This window comes from Myotis yumanensis, unplaced genomic scaffold (genome assembly GCF_028538775.1).
Source record: "Myotis yumanensis isolate MYYU_CA2020_CCGP unplaced genomic scaffold, mMyoYum1.0.hap1 SCAF_4, whole genome shotgun sequence".
NCBI classification, from domain to species: domain Eukaryota; kingdom Metazoa; phylum Chordata; class Mammalia; order Chiroptera; family Vespertilionidae; genus Myotis; species Myotis yumanensis.
In genome coordinates, this window is record NW_027223755.1 from 82,915,595 (window position 1) to 82,928,138 (window position 12,544).

Sequence of the window (12,544 nt, forward strand, 5' to 3'; positions counted from 1 at the left end):
GACAGTCCTGTTTGAAAACTATTTTCTAAACTGTCTACTCCCACAGTTCAATTGGAAGAAAATAATGAAGTATAAAAATAACTTAATGAAGTATAAAAATAATCCAGTTAAGTTATTGGTTATAGATAACTTGAATGATTTGGATATTTCAGCCTTTAGGTCAAAAGATTGTCTAGGACTAGATTTAGGAGTAGATGTCAGAGGACAAGATCCCCTAGGCCAGCGGTCACCAACTGGTGGTCTGTGAGGTCCGAAAGGTTGGCGACTATTGCCCTAGGCCAGTGGTCGGCAAACCGCGGCTCGTGAGCCACATGCGGCTCTTTGGCCCCTTGAGTGTGGCTCTTCCACAAAATACCACGTGCGGGCGCGCACGTACAGTGCGATTGAAACTTCATGGCCCATGAGCAGAAGTCGGTTTTCGGCCTGGGCGAGTCTATTTTGAAGAAGTGGCGTTAGAAGAAGTGGGGGGTGGACATATAGAGAGGATGAACGAAAGGAGATAGACGAAACAGGTATACAAGATGAGTGTGGATGGGAGAGTTGGAAGGGGTCGACCTCAGCAAACGTACCTCAATCAGATTGAGGACGTTTTTAGCAAAGGCCAGCTTAGGAGTACCCTAATTAAGTTGATAACAATGTACCTACCTATATCGTTTAAGTTTAAAAAATGTGGCTCTCAAAAGAACTTTCAATCGTTGTACTGTTGATATTTGGCTCTGTTGACTAATGAGTTTGCCAACCACTGCCCTAGGCCACTGCTGCCATCGTGCATATAGAAGTAGGATGTAAGGGAACGAATGCCTGGGTGGGATGGATTAAACATTCTGTACACGCCCTAAATAAAAGTGACTTAACGTTTGCACGGCAGGAAGGCCAGAAACCCAGGTGGTCCCATTTCCATCCGGATGGACCTCAGACAGTAATGGGATGGGATATGTGCTTGCCCTGTATCAGGAGGAAACCGCCTGGGGAAATGCTTCCTGCAAGATTCTTGCCCTGTTGTTCCCATCCAACCGAGGTAAAGAGCAAGGACCCCCCAAAACTATCCGGCCCCTGTCCTCCGACGTAAACTATACCTCCTACCTCTCAAGGGTGGGGAACAGAAAAAAACCCACCTGGTAATCATGTCACAGACTGAGCTCTCACTGTTGCCTTGTGTGCCAGGCACTGTTTATCACTGAGTCATGGTAACAAGAGTTTCTGTAAGCAGGTCTCATGAAACTCACATTTTAGGGGGCAAAGTGGACAGTAAACAAGCAGAATGCAAAGTATGTTAGATGGTTGTGTGGGCTGTGGCAAAAAACAAAGCACAAGGAGAGGTGATGTCAAGACAATTGCAGCTTAAAGTGGAATTGTCACCGAGCAGATTGCTGTGACCTGAGGCAGCAAGAAGCAACCATGTAGTGTCTGGGGGAGTGGCCCCAGGACCCTTACCTGGGCTCACTTCTTTGTGGGGTCCAGTTCTTACGTTATTACAGCAAGGCTTTTCCATAAACTTGAAATAAAATTGAAAACGATTTGTCATATTTGTCATTTTCCTTCCTGAAGCTCCTGGCTGGGCCGAGTACCACATGCCCCAGTGGTGAAGAACGGTCCAGCACCTGAGGGGGCCTGGCCTTTCCTGACCAGCAAGGGAGCCGCTCAGACCATTCTGAGGGACCTCCTGGTTCATAGGTTGACGCTCAACCACTGACCCCAGTCCCCACCCACCTCCCCCACAGGAGAAGCAGCATGGTTTAACCACGCAGTCTGCTGGGGGACACCCTTTCAGATGGTCTTGGGGGTAGCACCCAGCACTGGTCCCCGAGAGGCAGCCATCACCCCAGGACCTGTCCTGCCCTGCGATGGGACCCCAGCGGCTTACCCCTTCCCCAAACCCTTTCTCTCTCCCAGGTGCACTCCCCAGCTGCCCTTGGACTCAGGTTGTCCCAATTAAGGAATCAACCAATGAATGCATAAATAAGTGGAACAAATAGATGTTTCTCTCCCTCTCTCTCAAATCAATGAATAAATTAGAAATCCCAGTCCTACTTGGTTTGGTTCAGTGGCTAGAGCCCAAGGACTGAAGGGTCCTGGGTTTGATTCCAGTCAAGGGCATGTACCTCAGTTGCAGGCTCAATCCCCAGGCCAGGTTGGGGTGTGTGAGGGAGGCAACCAATCAATGTGTCTCTCACATCGATGTTTCTCTATCTCTCCCCCTCCCACTCCCGCTAAAAATCAATGGAGCCCGGCAGGTGTGGCTCTGGTTGAGCATCAACCCACGAACCAGGAGGTCACACAGTTTGATTCCTAGTCAGGGCACATGCCTGTGCTGTGGGCTCAATCCTAGTAGGGGGTGTGCAGGACACAGCCAATCAATGATTCTCATCATTGATGTTTCTGTCTCTCTCCCCTTCCTCTCTGAAATCAATTAAAAATATTAAAAAAATAAAAATCAATGGAAAAATATTCTTAGGTGAATATTAAAAAATCCTAGGCCTGTATGTAGTTCAGTGGTTGGCCTGTGCACCAAAGGGTCATGGGTTTGATTACCGGTTAAGGGCACTTACCTGGGTTGCAGGTTTGATCCCTGGCCCAGTCGGGGTACGTGCAAAAGGCAACCAATCTCTCTTTCTCCCCTTCTACTCCCCGCTTCTACTCTAAAAATCAATGGAAGGAAAAAAATCAATGGAGCTGGGGACCCAGATGAATCTGATGTCCGGACCTGAGCTCCACAGTAGCCAGAGCTTCCTTGGGCTCAGGGCGGGTGCACGGGTGCTCCAGCCCCATCTCCACTCCCATCTCTAGTGCTGCTTCTCCTGTGGGGGAGGTGGGTGGGGACTGGGGTCAGTGGGCCGAGGGCCTGGCAGCGTGGCCCAGTGTCAACCTATGAATGAGAAGGTCACGGTTTGATTCCTGGTCAGGCTTTGTGCGGGTTGCGGACTCAAACCCCAATGCAGGAGACAGCCGATCAATGATTCTTTCTCATTGATGTTTCTCTCTCTCTCTCTCTCTTCCTCTCCTTTCCTCTCTGAAATCAATAAAAAATATTTAAAAAAAATATATCCTCAGGTGGGGATTAACAACAACAACAACAAAATGCCGGCCTTTCACACAAACGCTGCTGTTGAACATGGAGCAGCAGCAGCTGAGGTTACACTTGGTCCGGAGACAATGTCCGCAGTACTAGCTGTGCTGTTCTCAGATTTTGGGCCACACGGAGGTGCATGCTCAGCAGTCAAGTTTAAAAGGATAAATCCAGACTGTTGTCACCTCCTCACACCAGGGGTTGTGTTGCTAGGGAGGCCAGCAGGTGGGCTGTAGCTGGTGGTGGGGAGGCTGCCCCTGGGGGAGCAGAAACGTCTGGCTATTCCTCTGGTGGCATTAATGCAGCTGAGATGCCAGGAGACCAGGGAACACAAGGCCATGGCCATCAGACAATGCCCGGTTGGAGTCCACCTTGGAGCTGGAAACAAGTTCAGGTTCATGGCTTTAGGATGTCCCACAGCTGTAGCTGTCGGCCCTCATTCCAGCGAGAATATTGCGGGTGATGCAGAGGCTTGAGGGGAATGTATCCGTACTCCTGGGCACCCACTGCACTCCAGGCCCTGCCAGTGCTGGGACGCGGTGGTGAGGTGTCTGTTCCAGCTTGTGCATCGGGGGCCTGGCTGCCTCTGGTCGGCCTCCAAGTGAGGCCACCTGCCCACAGAGCTGCCCAGGAGGGGGAGTTCATGACAGAGCCGTTGGGCAGACTGTACCCTTAACCCCGGCTTCTCAACCCTGGCTGGACCATGGGGTCACTGGGGGAGGTTCTTTCTTTCTTTTTGATATACCACATTGGTTACTCATTCATCAGTTGATGAATGTCATTTGGTTCCACTATTGTGAATAGTGCCAAAACATTCATGTGTCAGTTTTATATTGGCCCAGCTTTATATTTTTTTGTACATTCCCACACAAGCATTTGTGTGAATGTTTTCAATTTTCTTAGGTCTATGCCTACGAGTGGAATTGTTGAGGCATTCAATTAATTTTTAACGTTGACACTTGGATCAGGTAAACCATAACACACCGTTATCTTGAGTTCCAAGACACTGAATATTTCTTTTCCTGAATCCAGTGTGGCTGTTCCCCACCGGCCGGCTAGGGGCTCTGCTGCTTCTACAGGCCTCTTCCCATCAGGACCCTCTCTGCGCCCGCCCGGGGCTCCCCAGTGTGGAGACATGGGCTGCAGGTCTAGCTGACAGCTTCTGCTGGTTCAGCTCAGGTGCAGCTCTGGGAAACACATCGCAAAGGAGGTGCTCCCCTACCAAGCTTTGCAAGGTAAGGACCTCCCTCCGTGTTCTTCCCTTCATCTCACTCCCCCTCCTCCGCGCTGTGCTTCACGGTGTTTACAGGAACTTCCTTTAACTGCAGAGAGTGGTCAAGCAGCACACAGTTCTTTCTTGGCCATCCTTCATGCTGTGCATCCACACCTGTTGTACTTTCTACCACATTCCCTTTTTCAAAAAACTGCGATGTAAGTAGCAGAACATAAACCATTTTATGTTTCTGGTCTGCAGATACCCCTCTGGAGCCATGACATCCACGGGGACTCTTCATTGCCCCCATACTCTCCAACCAGCTGCAAAGGCCTCCCTTCCCACCCCTCACTCACATTCACGGTCACCCAGGCGGTGCCAGACCCGGGCCCGGAGCTGGGGACCCAGATGAATCTGTGATGTCAGGGCGAGCTCCCCAGTAGCCAGAGTTTCAGGGGGGTGCACAGGTGCTCCAGCCCCATCTCCACTCCCATTTCCAGTGCTGCTGCTCCTGTGGGGGAGGTGGGTGGGGACTAGGGTAGGTGGGCCGAGGGCAGGCAGAGTCCTGCCCTCCATGGAAAACATCAGAGAGGTCAGGGTAAAGGATGTCCAAGTCCCAGGACCTGCTGGTCTCAGGCTTCCTGCCAACAGGGCAAGAGCCAAACGTCAGTGCCCCTGTGTGTGTGGGGGGTGCTGATCCCCCCATCCCCAGCAGGGCCCTTCCTGCCTGACCCCCAGGCCCACCTCTGGCAGAGGCTTGGGGACGAATGTGGGTGTTGCAGCCAGTCTCCAAGATGGCCCATGATCTGGGCCTCTTGGTTTTCACATCTTTGTGTGGTCTCCTCCTGTGTCAAATCAGCGGGGTGAGGAGGGTGGTGATGGGGCGTGGATTCTGAGCCTAGGGGAGAAAACATTGGCCTTGGCCCTTGAATCCTGTGCTCCGAGGGAAGCCAGGCACCATACTGGGAGGACACTGGGGCAGTCCTATGGGGAGACGCGTGGAGAGGACCGGAGGCCTCCTGCCAACCCAGCCGTGGAAGGGATCCTTCATCCCAGCCAAACCTTCAGACTGCAGCCTCGCGAGGGGCTGAGCCAGAACGGCCCAAACGCTCCCGAACTCCCCACCCACAGAAGCTGTGGCATATAAACCACTTCAGCCATTGAGTTTGGGGCAACTTACTCTGCAGCACCCGGTAACGAATACCCGCCTCTCGCTCTGGGGCTGGTTCCTCTCCGATTCTGGTGTTGGGCTGGAAGGCTTTCCTGCTTCCTCCCAGCCCCTGGCCTGTGCTCCCCAGACCGCAGTATGGTGAACGGGGAGATGAGTGGTGGCTCTGGGTCCGAATAAAGTCAGACAGCTGTCAGCCGAGATCACTGTTTTCTCCATTTTAATTAACACTTTACAAAGTACAAAATATACTGTCTTTTTTGGGGAACATAGGTATGTTTTTCTCTCCGTCATACAGTACATGAATCTCGAGGGTTCTTTTTTCTTCAACAAAGTAAGCGTGAGGGGCCTTGGTGTAGGGCTGCCCACGTTTCCCCTCACCCAGGGCCGGGCCCAGGTCCAGATGCCAGTGAGGGCTCGGTTCCCCAAGATGAGGCCTGGGCAGGCGGAGGCCCCTCAGAGCCCATGCACCCAGCATCCACTCACCCCCATCTCAGGATAACGGAAATGGTTTTGGCATAGAGTAAGAAGAGGGCTTGTCCACTGCCCCCACCCCAGTTTTGGAGCCAACCCTGCTCAGTTCTTCCTGGACCATTTTCTGAATATAAATAGGTAAACCAAGGCAATGGACAGAAAACGCAATGAGCTTGGTCTCTGAATTTGGCCTGTTTTTCATCTTTCTGCTCCCCTGAGCCCTGGTCTCCAGCGTTGCTGGATGCCCTTCCCAGAGGAGCCCAGCAGGTGAGGGCCCGGCACCCACCGCTCTCCCTGGGAGACCTCAGGACTCGATGCTTCTGAGGCGGCGGCTTGGCAGGCCCAGGCTTTCAGGCCGGCTGTGCGGACAGAGTCCCTGCAGGGGACACCTCTGCTCCGACCACAGGGCTGTGCTAACAAAACCAAGAGGCCTGGGCAGCCCTTCCAGGTCTGCCTCCACCCCCTCCACACGTGGCCACAGGTGAGAATGCTACCAAGGCCGCAAAACACGGTGTGAGGCAGTCCCTTAGCTCAGACTCGGACTCTGCACACGTGCTCTTACACACACTAATGTGTCTGACACAGCACACACACACATGTGTAAGTGCAAACATGTGTGGCCGTGCACAGACCAGTGTCCTGACTCTCACAGCCTCCCATCCCCTTGAACCGAGAGCCACACACTCCCTCACCGCCAGGCCAGCCCTGGTGCCATGAGCCCCAAGGACAAGCAGCTACCTTAGCCAACAGCCCCCGTCTTCACCTTCCCAATTCATCAGGCTTCACAGGAGTGTGCAAATGTGAAGGCTGAAGGCCACAGCCCACCCTTCTTCCCTCCACAACCTATGCAAACGGTATGACAGACAAGTAAGGGTGTCCTTTGGCTGCCTCTAAGTTGAAAATAAAAAACAAAACTAACCAAACCTGGGATAAGCTCTGAGATCCAGCTATACCAGGGCTCAACTCTCCTGGCGACAACCCTGGGCCACTCCTCCCAAGCCGGCCTTCCGCTGGCGTCTGGGTTGGCTCCCCTCCCGGGCGGCCTCTGAACGGAGGGCTCCTGCCTGAGCCTGCTGTAGGCCTAGCCCCTCCTTGGCACGGCAGCTGGGATGCCTGAATAGCCAGTCTTCTCATCCTCCTCAACCTGACCACCAACTCCATCGCTCCCCAGCCCTGACTTACAGCGGCACAGATACACTGGGGGTGTTTTCTTCCTACCCCCCCACCCAGTGTTCACTCAGGAAGTGGCCTCAACAACTTCTCAGGACTGGCATGCTCTGCTGTCAACAGGGAGACAGAGCCCCAACGTCCCCTCTCTTAGCTGGGGCTGTGAAGGGCCCTCGTTGTCCCACATCCGGACCCAGAGGCTCAGAAAGGTGGTCCAGGTGGCCGCGGGGAAATGTGACCAGGAGGGACCGGTGGTGGGTAGGCAGGCTTATTATCGATTATCAGGCAAATGGTACCCTTGGCTTGACACTGGCCTGGCCCCTCCCAGCTCTGACTTCCATGGCATTCTGTCATCTCAGAGGGTGAAGCCCCATCAGACTACACTGGTCCCCGAGGCCGTGCTGCCTGCTGGGGGGACCTGGGGCCTGGGGGGGTGGGAGAGAATGCTGGTGCTGGGGGGCTCTCGACCCCTTGAATCTTGGGGAGGGGGGTCTGCATGCCTCTCCAGCTTGGGTGTGTACCCTGAGCTGAGGGCAGTGGCCTGGGTGGCACCTCTTGCAGGGCTCTGGAGATGCCCGGGGAGGAAGGAGGTGCAGAGCTGGCACTGCCTGACTTTGCTGGGTCAGGACTGGGGGGTGGGGGGCAGGAGTTTCCCAGGAACCAGGGTAGCCGGGCTGAGGATGGAGCGGAGGCAGGCTTTCACAACTGTGGACAAGGGAGAAGGGGTGGTCATGTGCCCCTCCCTCCCTCTCCTCACTGTAGTGTATGGTGGGGGTCGGGTGGGCAAGGGGCGAGGGTGGCATTTAGACAGTTTGAGCTTTTCTTTCCAGGGAGTGGCACCGCAGCAAAGACACAGGGCCTGCCTACTCCCCCCGAGCCCAGCTTCCCTCCCCTGTTGCATGCCCACCAGCCAGAGCCAAGAAACCCTTGGGGTCACCTCTATGGCAGGTCTGGGCACATGCTCCCTCACAGGAGAGCCTGGGAGGGGGTGAACAGCTGGCCACTGGGGAAAAAATGCTCACTCCCACATCCCAATGCTGTGGACACCAGACCACAGACCCTGCTCATCACAGGCACGCACAGACCCGAGGACTCGCCTGCCCGGCCTCCGTGGCCTCTTCACACAGCAGGATCGGGACTGGGAAATAAAGGGCGGGTTTCCGGGTGGAAGGCGCCCCATCCCCTCCCTGGACACACATCCAGGGCACACAAGGGCCAGCCCCGGAGGAGACCTAGGAAAGAACCCGAGGCTTCTAAGCTGCAGGTGAGATCAACCAGGTGAGCCGTCAGCATGAACGGAGCCATGCGGGGGGGTCAGGCCTGGGCGGAGACTCGGGGTGACCACCCAGCAGGCGGGGAGAGCTGAGAAGGGGCCTGTTCTGTTCCACGCCTCCTCTCCGGGCTCTACCATCTTGAAATACAAGGATGTCAAGGGTCTTGGCCATGGAGATGGGAGTTCAGGAAGGGGTTGAACCCAGCTTTCAAGAAAGAAGGGGGAGAAACCCTCGATGCCCCCTCTGGGGCTCAGCCCCTGGGCTGCTGGTTTTGTTTTTCTGTCAAGTCAGGGCTGAGGCAGCAGCCAGCTTCTTGCAAAGTCGTATTGCCTATATACTTGAATTAAAAATACACGGTGGCTCAAACGTGCCTGTGTGCACGGCAGACACGGCAGACGGAGGCCCTCACGCACACACGCATACACACATACGCAAACGCACATACACAGTGGGGTCTGCGTCCACGTACCGCACACACACACATGTGCGTGCCCACAGTATATATTAACATATATATTGCTCAAGTATATATGCTATTTACAGTATATATCTATATCAACATAAAACACAGGTATTTATACGTGTGTACAATAGATACGCCCTAGGGGCCTGGGGAGCACGCATTTCTGGGGTCACGGGGCCTACACACTTGCTCAGGAAGGAGGAAAGGGCAAGTGACGTGATTAGGGGGACAGACAGGAAGGGGCCGGGAGAGGTGCGCCTCAGAAAACCAAGGCCTTCCAACGACAGAGAGGGGACTCGGGGCTTCAAGTGCCGCCCTAGCCACTTGGCCACCCCCATTTTGGAACCAGCAAGCAATTTACACGTTTTGGTTGTTATGGAGTTTTGTGCAAAATGAATTAACTTAAGAAAAAAAGGTGGGTTCCTACTCAGTGCATGAGCCCCCGAGATCTGCCAGGATCCAGCTGCACAGCTACTGCACTGGGGCCTCCAGGGCACGAAGGGTCCCACAGAGCTCAGAGAAAGGGGTGGGGCTCACGCAGCCCCCCACCAGACCAAGAGACCGGCCCCCCTCCTCCGAGCTCCTCAGGGACAGTGCGAGTCAGCTCATGCCCGAGGAGGAGCACCAGCAGGGCAGTGGCCACGGCAGGCCCTTCGCACACAGAAAGCACCCCCAAGAGAGAGGAGGCCGGGGCTCACCCTGTTCTGCCTGGGAAGCCTCCAGGGGACACACCTGCCTCAGCTGCCTGCCGCCTGGCTGTCACCTCCCTGTGGCCCTCGGGTCCCGACACTCACGACCACAACTGCCTGGGTACCTGTCACTGGGCCCGGCGGGGCGCCCGGGGGCCCGTCTGGTAACAGACCTCTGCTCCCAGGGTGCTGCTCTAGAAAAGGCTGCCAACCTCAGCCTGGGCACAAATACATTAAATACGAAACTAAAACAAAGTACGGTTTTCTCTATTAAGGCTCAGTTAAGCTGCCTCCCAGATCAAGTACTCATGAGTGCCAGTCCCAGAACCGAGGGGCGGGCGGGCAGGTGAGTTAGGCAGAGGCCTTCTATGTCCCCCAAAGCGAGGCAAGGGAGACAGGACGACAAGGGAGCCTGTGCTGGTCTAGTCAACTGTTGGGGAGGAGGGGGTGATCTAAGAAACCCCAGGCCCAGAATGCTGGGAAGCCGAGGCTCCGCCTCCTGAGTAGGGTCCAGGGAAAGCGGAGGGTCCAGGAGCTCACGCCCTAGGCTGGTGGGTCTGCCAGGCACCACCTCCCAGGAGTGAGTGCTTGTGGTGGGGAGGGTCTGGACAGGGTCCCCTTGGCAGTCTTGCTGGGAGTCGGGGCACAAGCCCTGTGATTGGCAGGTGAGGTTCTGGGTGGCGCGGGTCTTCCCCAGCTCGACCCCCCCCGCCCCCCAGCTCTGCCGGAGCCTCACCAGCATGTGTCGCGAGGGCCGCCCAATGGCCTCCACTCCGGGAACCAGCCCTGAGCTGATGGAACCAGAGACCAGCAACCACAGTATCCAGCTTGCCCCCTCACCGAGGCCTCCCCAGGCTCCATGAACTCAGTCCTGCTTAGACTGCTCCCCAAGGTAACATGCAATTGGTACCCCAGTGTCTTGTAGGAGGTGCCAGCTTACGTCAGTGTCTGCCCCTGGCTGTGGGCAAGGCCGGGTGAGGAGGCGGGTCAGCTCATCAGCTCCCCGGGCCTCAGACATCATTTTCTGGAGTGGGGGTGGGGAGCACGGGGGGTTATCTGGAGGCTCTGGGAAGGGAGGACATGGGGAGGCCCTGGCCTGGGCCCCAGGCCTGGTGAAGTCAGCAATTGGGGGTGTCTCTGAGGCCCCTTCTTTGGGGGACCTGCGGCTGATTTTCCAGTCTGTTGAAAATACTACAAGAAGAATCTTCGGGCAGGGCGACGGAGGAGTGAGACCCTTCTAATGCTTCTCTGCTTGGCTGACCTTCAGGGCGCTGATGACGCCGTTAATGTTTTCTTCTGGTACCTGAAAGGGCAGGAGGCAGCCAACACGTGAGCCCCTGGAGCCAGCTCCCCTGCCCCGGGCCAGTGCAGGACACTCACCAGTGCGTGGTCGAACTTGAAAGTACTGATGTAGTAGGCGGGGATGTCCGCAGCGGCCAAGGGCTCGGAGATCTGGGCCACGATGCCACACTCATCTGGGGACAGAGGGGGGACTGGCTCAGCCTCCACGTGGTGGCATCATCACCCGGGGTGCCAGCCAGTGCTCCCTCTGCCCTCTCCCTCCCTCTGCCAGCGGTGCCTGTCCCACATCCACCATCTTCCCGGGGAATTCCCCCCACACCCGAAGGCTTAGTGCAAAGGCCCCTCCACCAGGAGCCTTCTTGATGCCCCCGCCAGCAATGAGCTCTCCACTCAGTTCTGTCTGACTGGCCACCCTCTGCCTGTTCCATGCTCTGTAGCCACAACGCATCTTCCCTGCCAGCCTTCGAGGTCTCTAAGGCGGGCCTGGAGGCAGTGTGGGCTCGAACACATGGGCCAGGCCCCATTTCTAGTCAGATAACTGTGGCCAAGTCACTTCCTCTCTGAGCCCATGTCCACAGCGGAGCCCCACTGGCAGTGTCAGGCATTTGGTGGGGCTGGGACGTGACTTCCTACTCCCTGTAGCATCTGAAGTGGGAGTCTGTGCTGCTTTTCTCGTCTACCCCAAACCTTATCTGATAAAGCAACCTTAGGGTTGCCTGGGGCTGGTCTTATCCTCATTGGCAGCTTCCTCCCTGATTTAAAGGCACCACTCAAGGCTTCCTCCTACAGGAAGACCTCCAGGAGCTGAGGACTATCTCACTCCAACATAATCCTGTGTGTTTCCTAAAAGCTACTGTTATGATTTTGGTGATGATGCCTTTCCCCAACACTGTCCCCACAAATGTGGGCGAGGTGCTGGGTGGAGCCCAGGTCTGGTCGCCAGCTCCCATGGGATTCTGAGGCCAAAGCCTAGGAATTACCCCGGGTTCCACCTCCATTATCACTAAACCCAGCGTCTGATCTGACGCTCCCCTCCCTGGCCCTGGTACTGCTCGTTGGCCCACCCGTGCAGCGACCCTGTAGGTCTCTCAAGTTCCTGCTTCCCCTTGGTCTGCGGGCTCCTGGCTGGCCCCCAAGCCCCTTTGGTGGCTGTGCAGGCCTCGAACCTACATTCCTGGGGACTGTGTGCTACATGGTGGAGACTGGCTGTGTCCTGGACACCTGCTCTTCCTATAAAAGGAGGAGGGGAGGAGACCAGGGTCTAGAATGGTGCACTTTAAACTGCAGGCTGTGGCCCACCTGTGACATTAGTTTAGAAGGCTGGTGACCAGGACAGGCCAAACGGCACAGAACCTGGCTAGGTGAGTGTGGTGTTGTGAGACTGCAGATTGAGTTGTTTGGGTATGTGTGCGTGCTGGGCTATGATGTAAAATATATTTATTCTAACCACGGCCAAACACATGCAGAACCCGCCGGTCTAGCCCCTGTCACAGTCTGTTATTCTTCCTGCAGGACTCTCTGTAGCCATAAGCACGGCTCTCAACCCGCTACGTCCTGGCAAGGCAGCTGCTGCCTGCTCGGCTCATGCTGGAGTCCTACAACCTCCCTTCCCCGTCCCTATCCACAAGGCCGAGCAAACAACTCCCCTACAGCAATGGGCAGAGGTCTGCCAACGGAGAGACGGTTGTTTCATCTACTATCCCACCCTTATTGCTTCTTCGTTGGCC

At 55.7% G+C, this 12,544-nt stretch overlaps 1 protein-coding gene across 1 annotated transcript in view; it reads right to left on the bottom strand.

Moving 5' to 3' along the window:
• Positions 1 to 5,651: 5,651 nt before the first annotated feature.
• Positions 5,652 to 12,544, bottom strand: part of CASTOR2 (cytosolic arginine sensor for mTORC1 subunit 2) — a 49,619-nt gene continuing 42,726 nt past the window's right edge. The window contains exons 8-9 of the mRNA XM_070412830.1: positions 10,896 to 10,990; positions 5,652 to 10,818 (exon numbers count right to left, since the gene is read on the bottom strand). Of these exons, the coding sequence (XP_070268931.1) occupies positions 10,753 to 10,818; positions 10,896 to 10,990 (161 nt within the window). The 3' untranslated portion in view covers positions 5,652 to 10,752. The remainder of the gene's footprint in view (positions 10,819 to 10,895; positions 10,991 to 12,544) is intronic.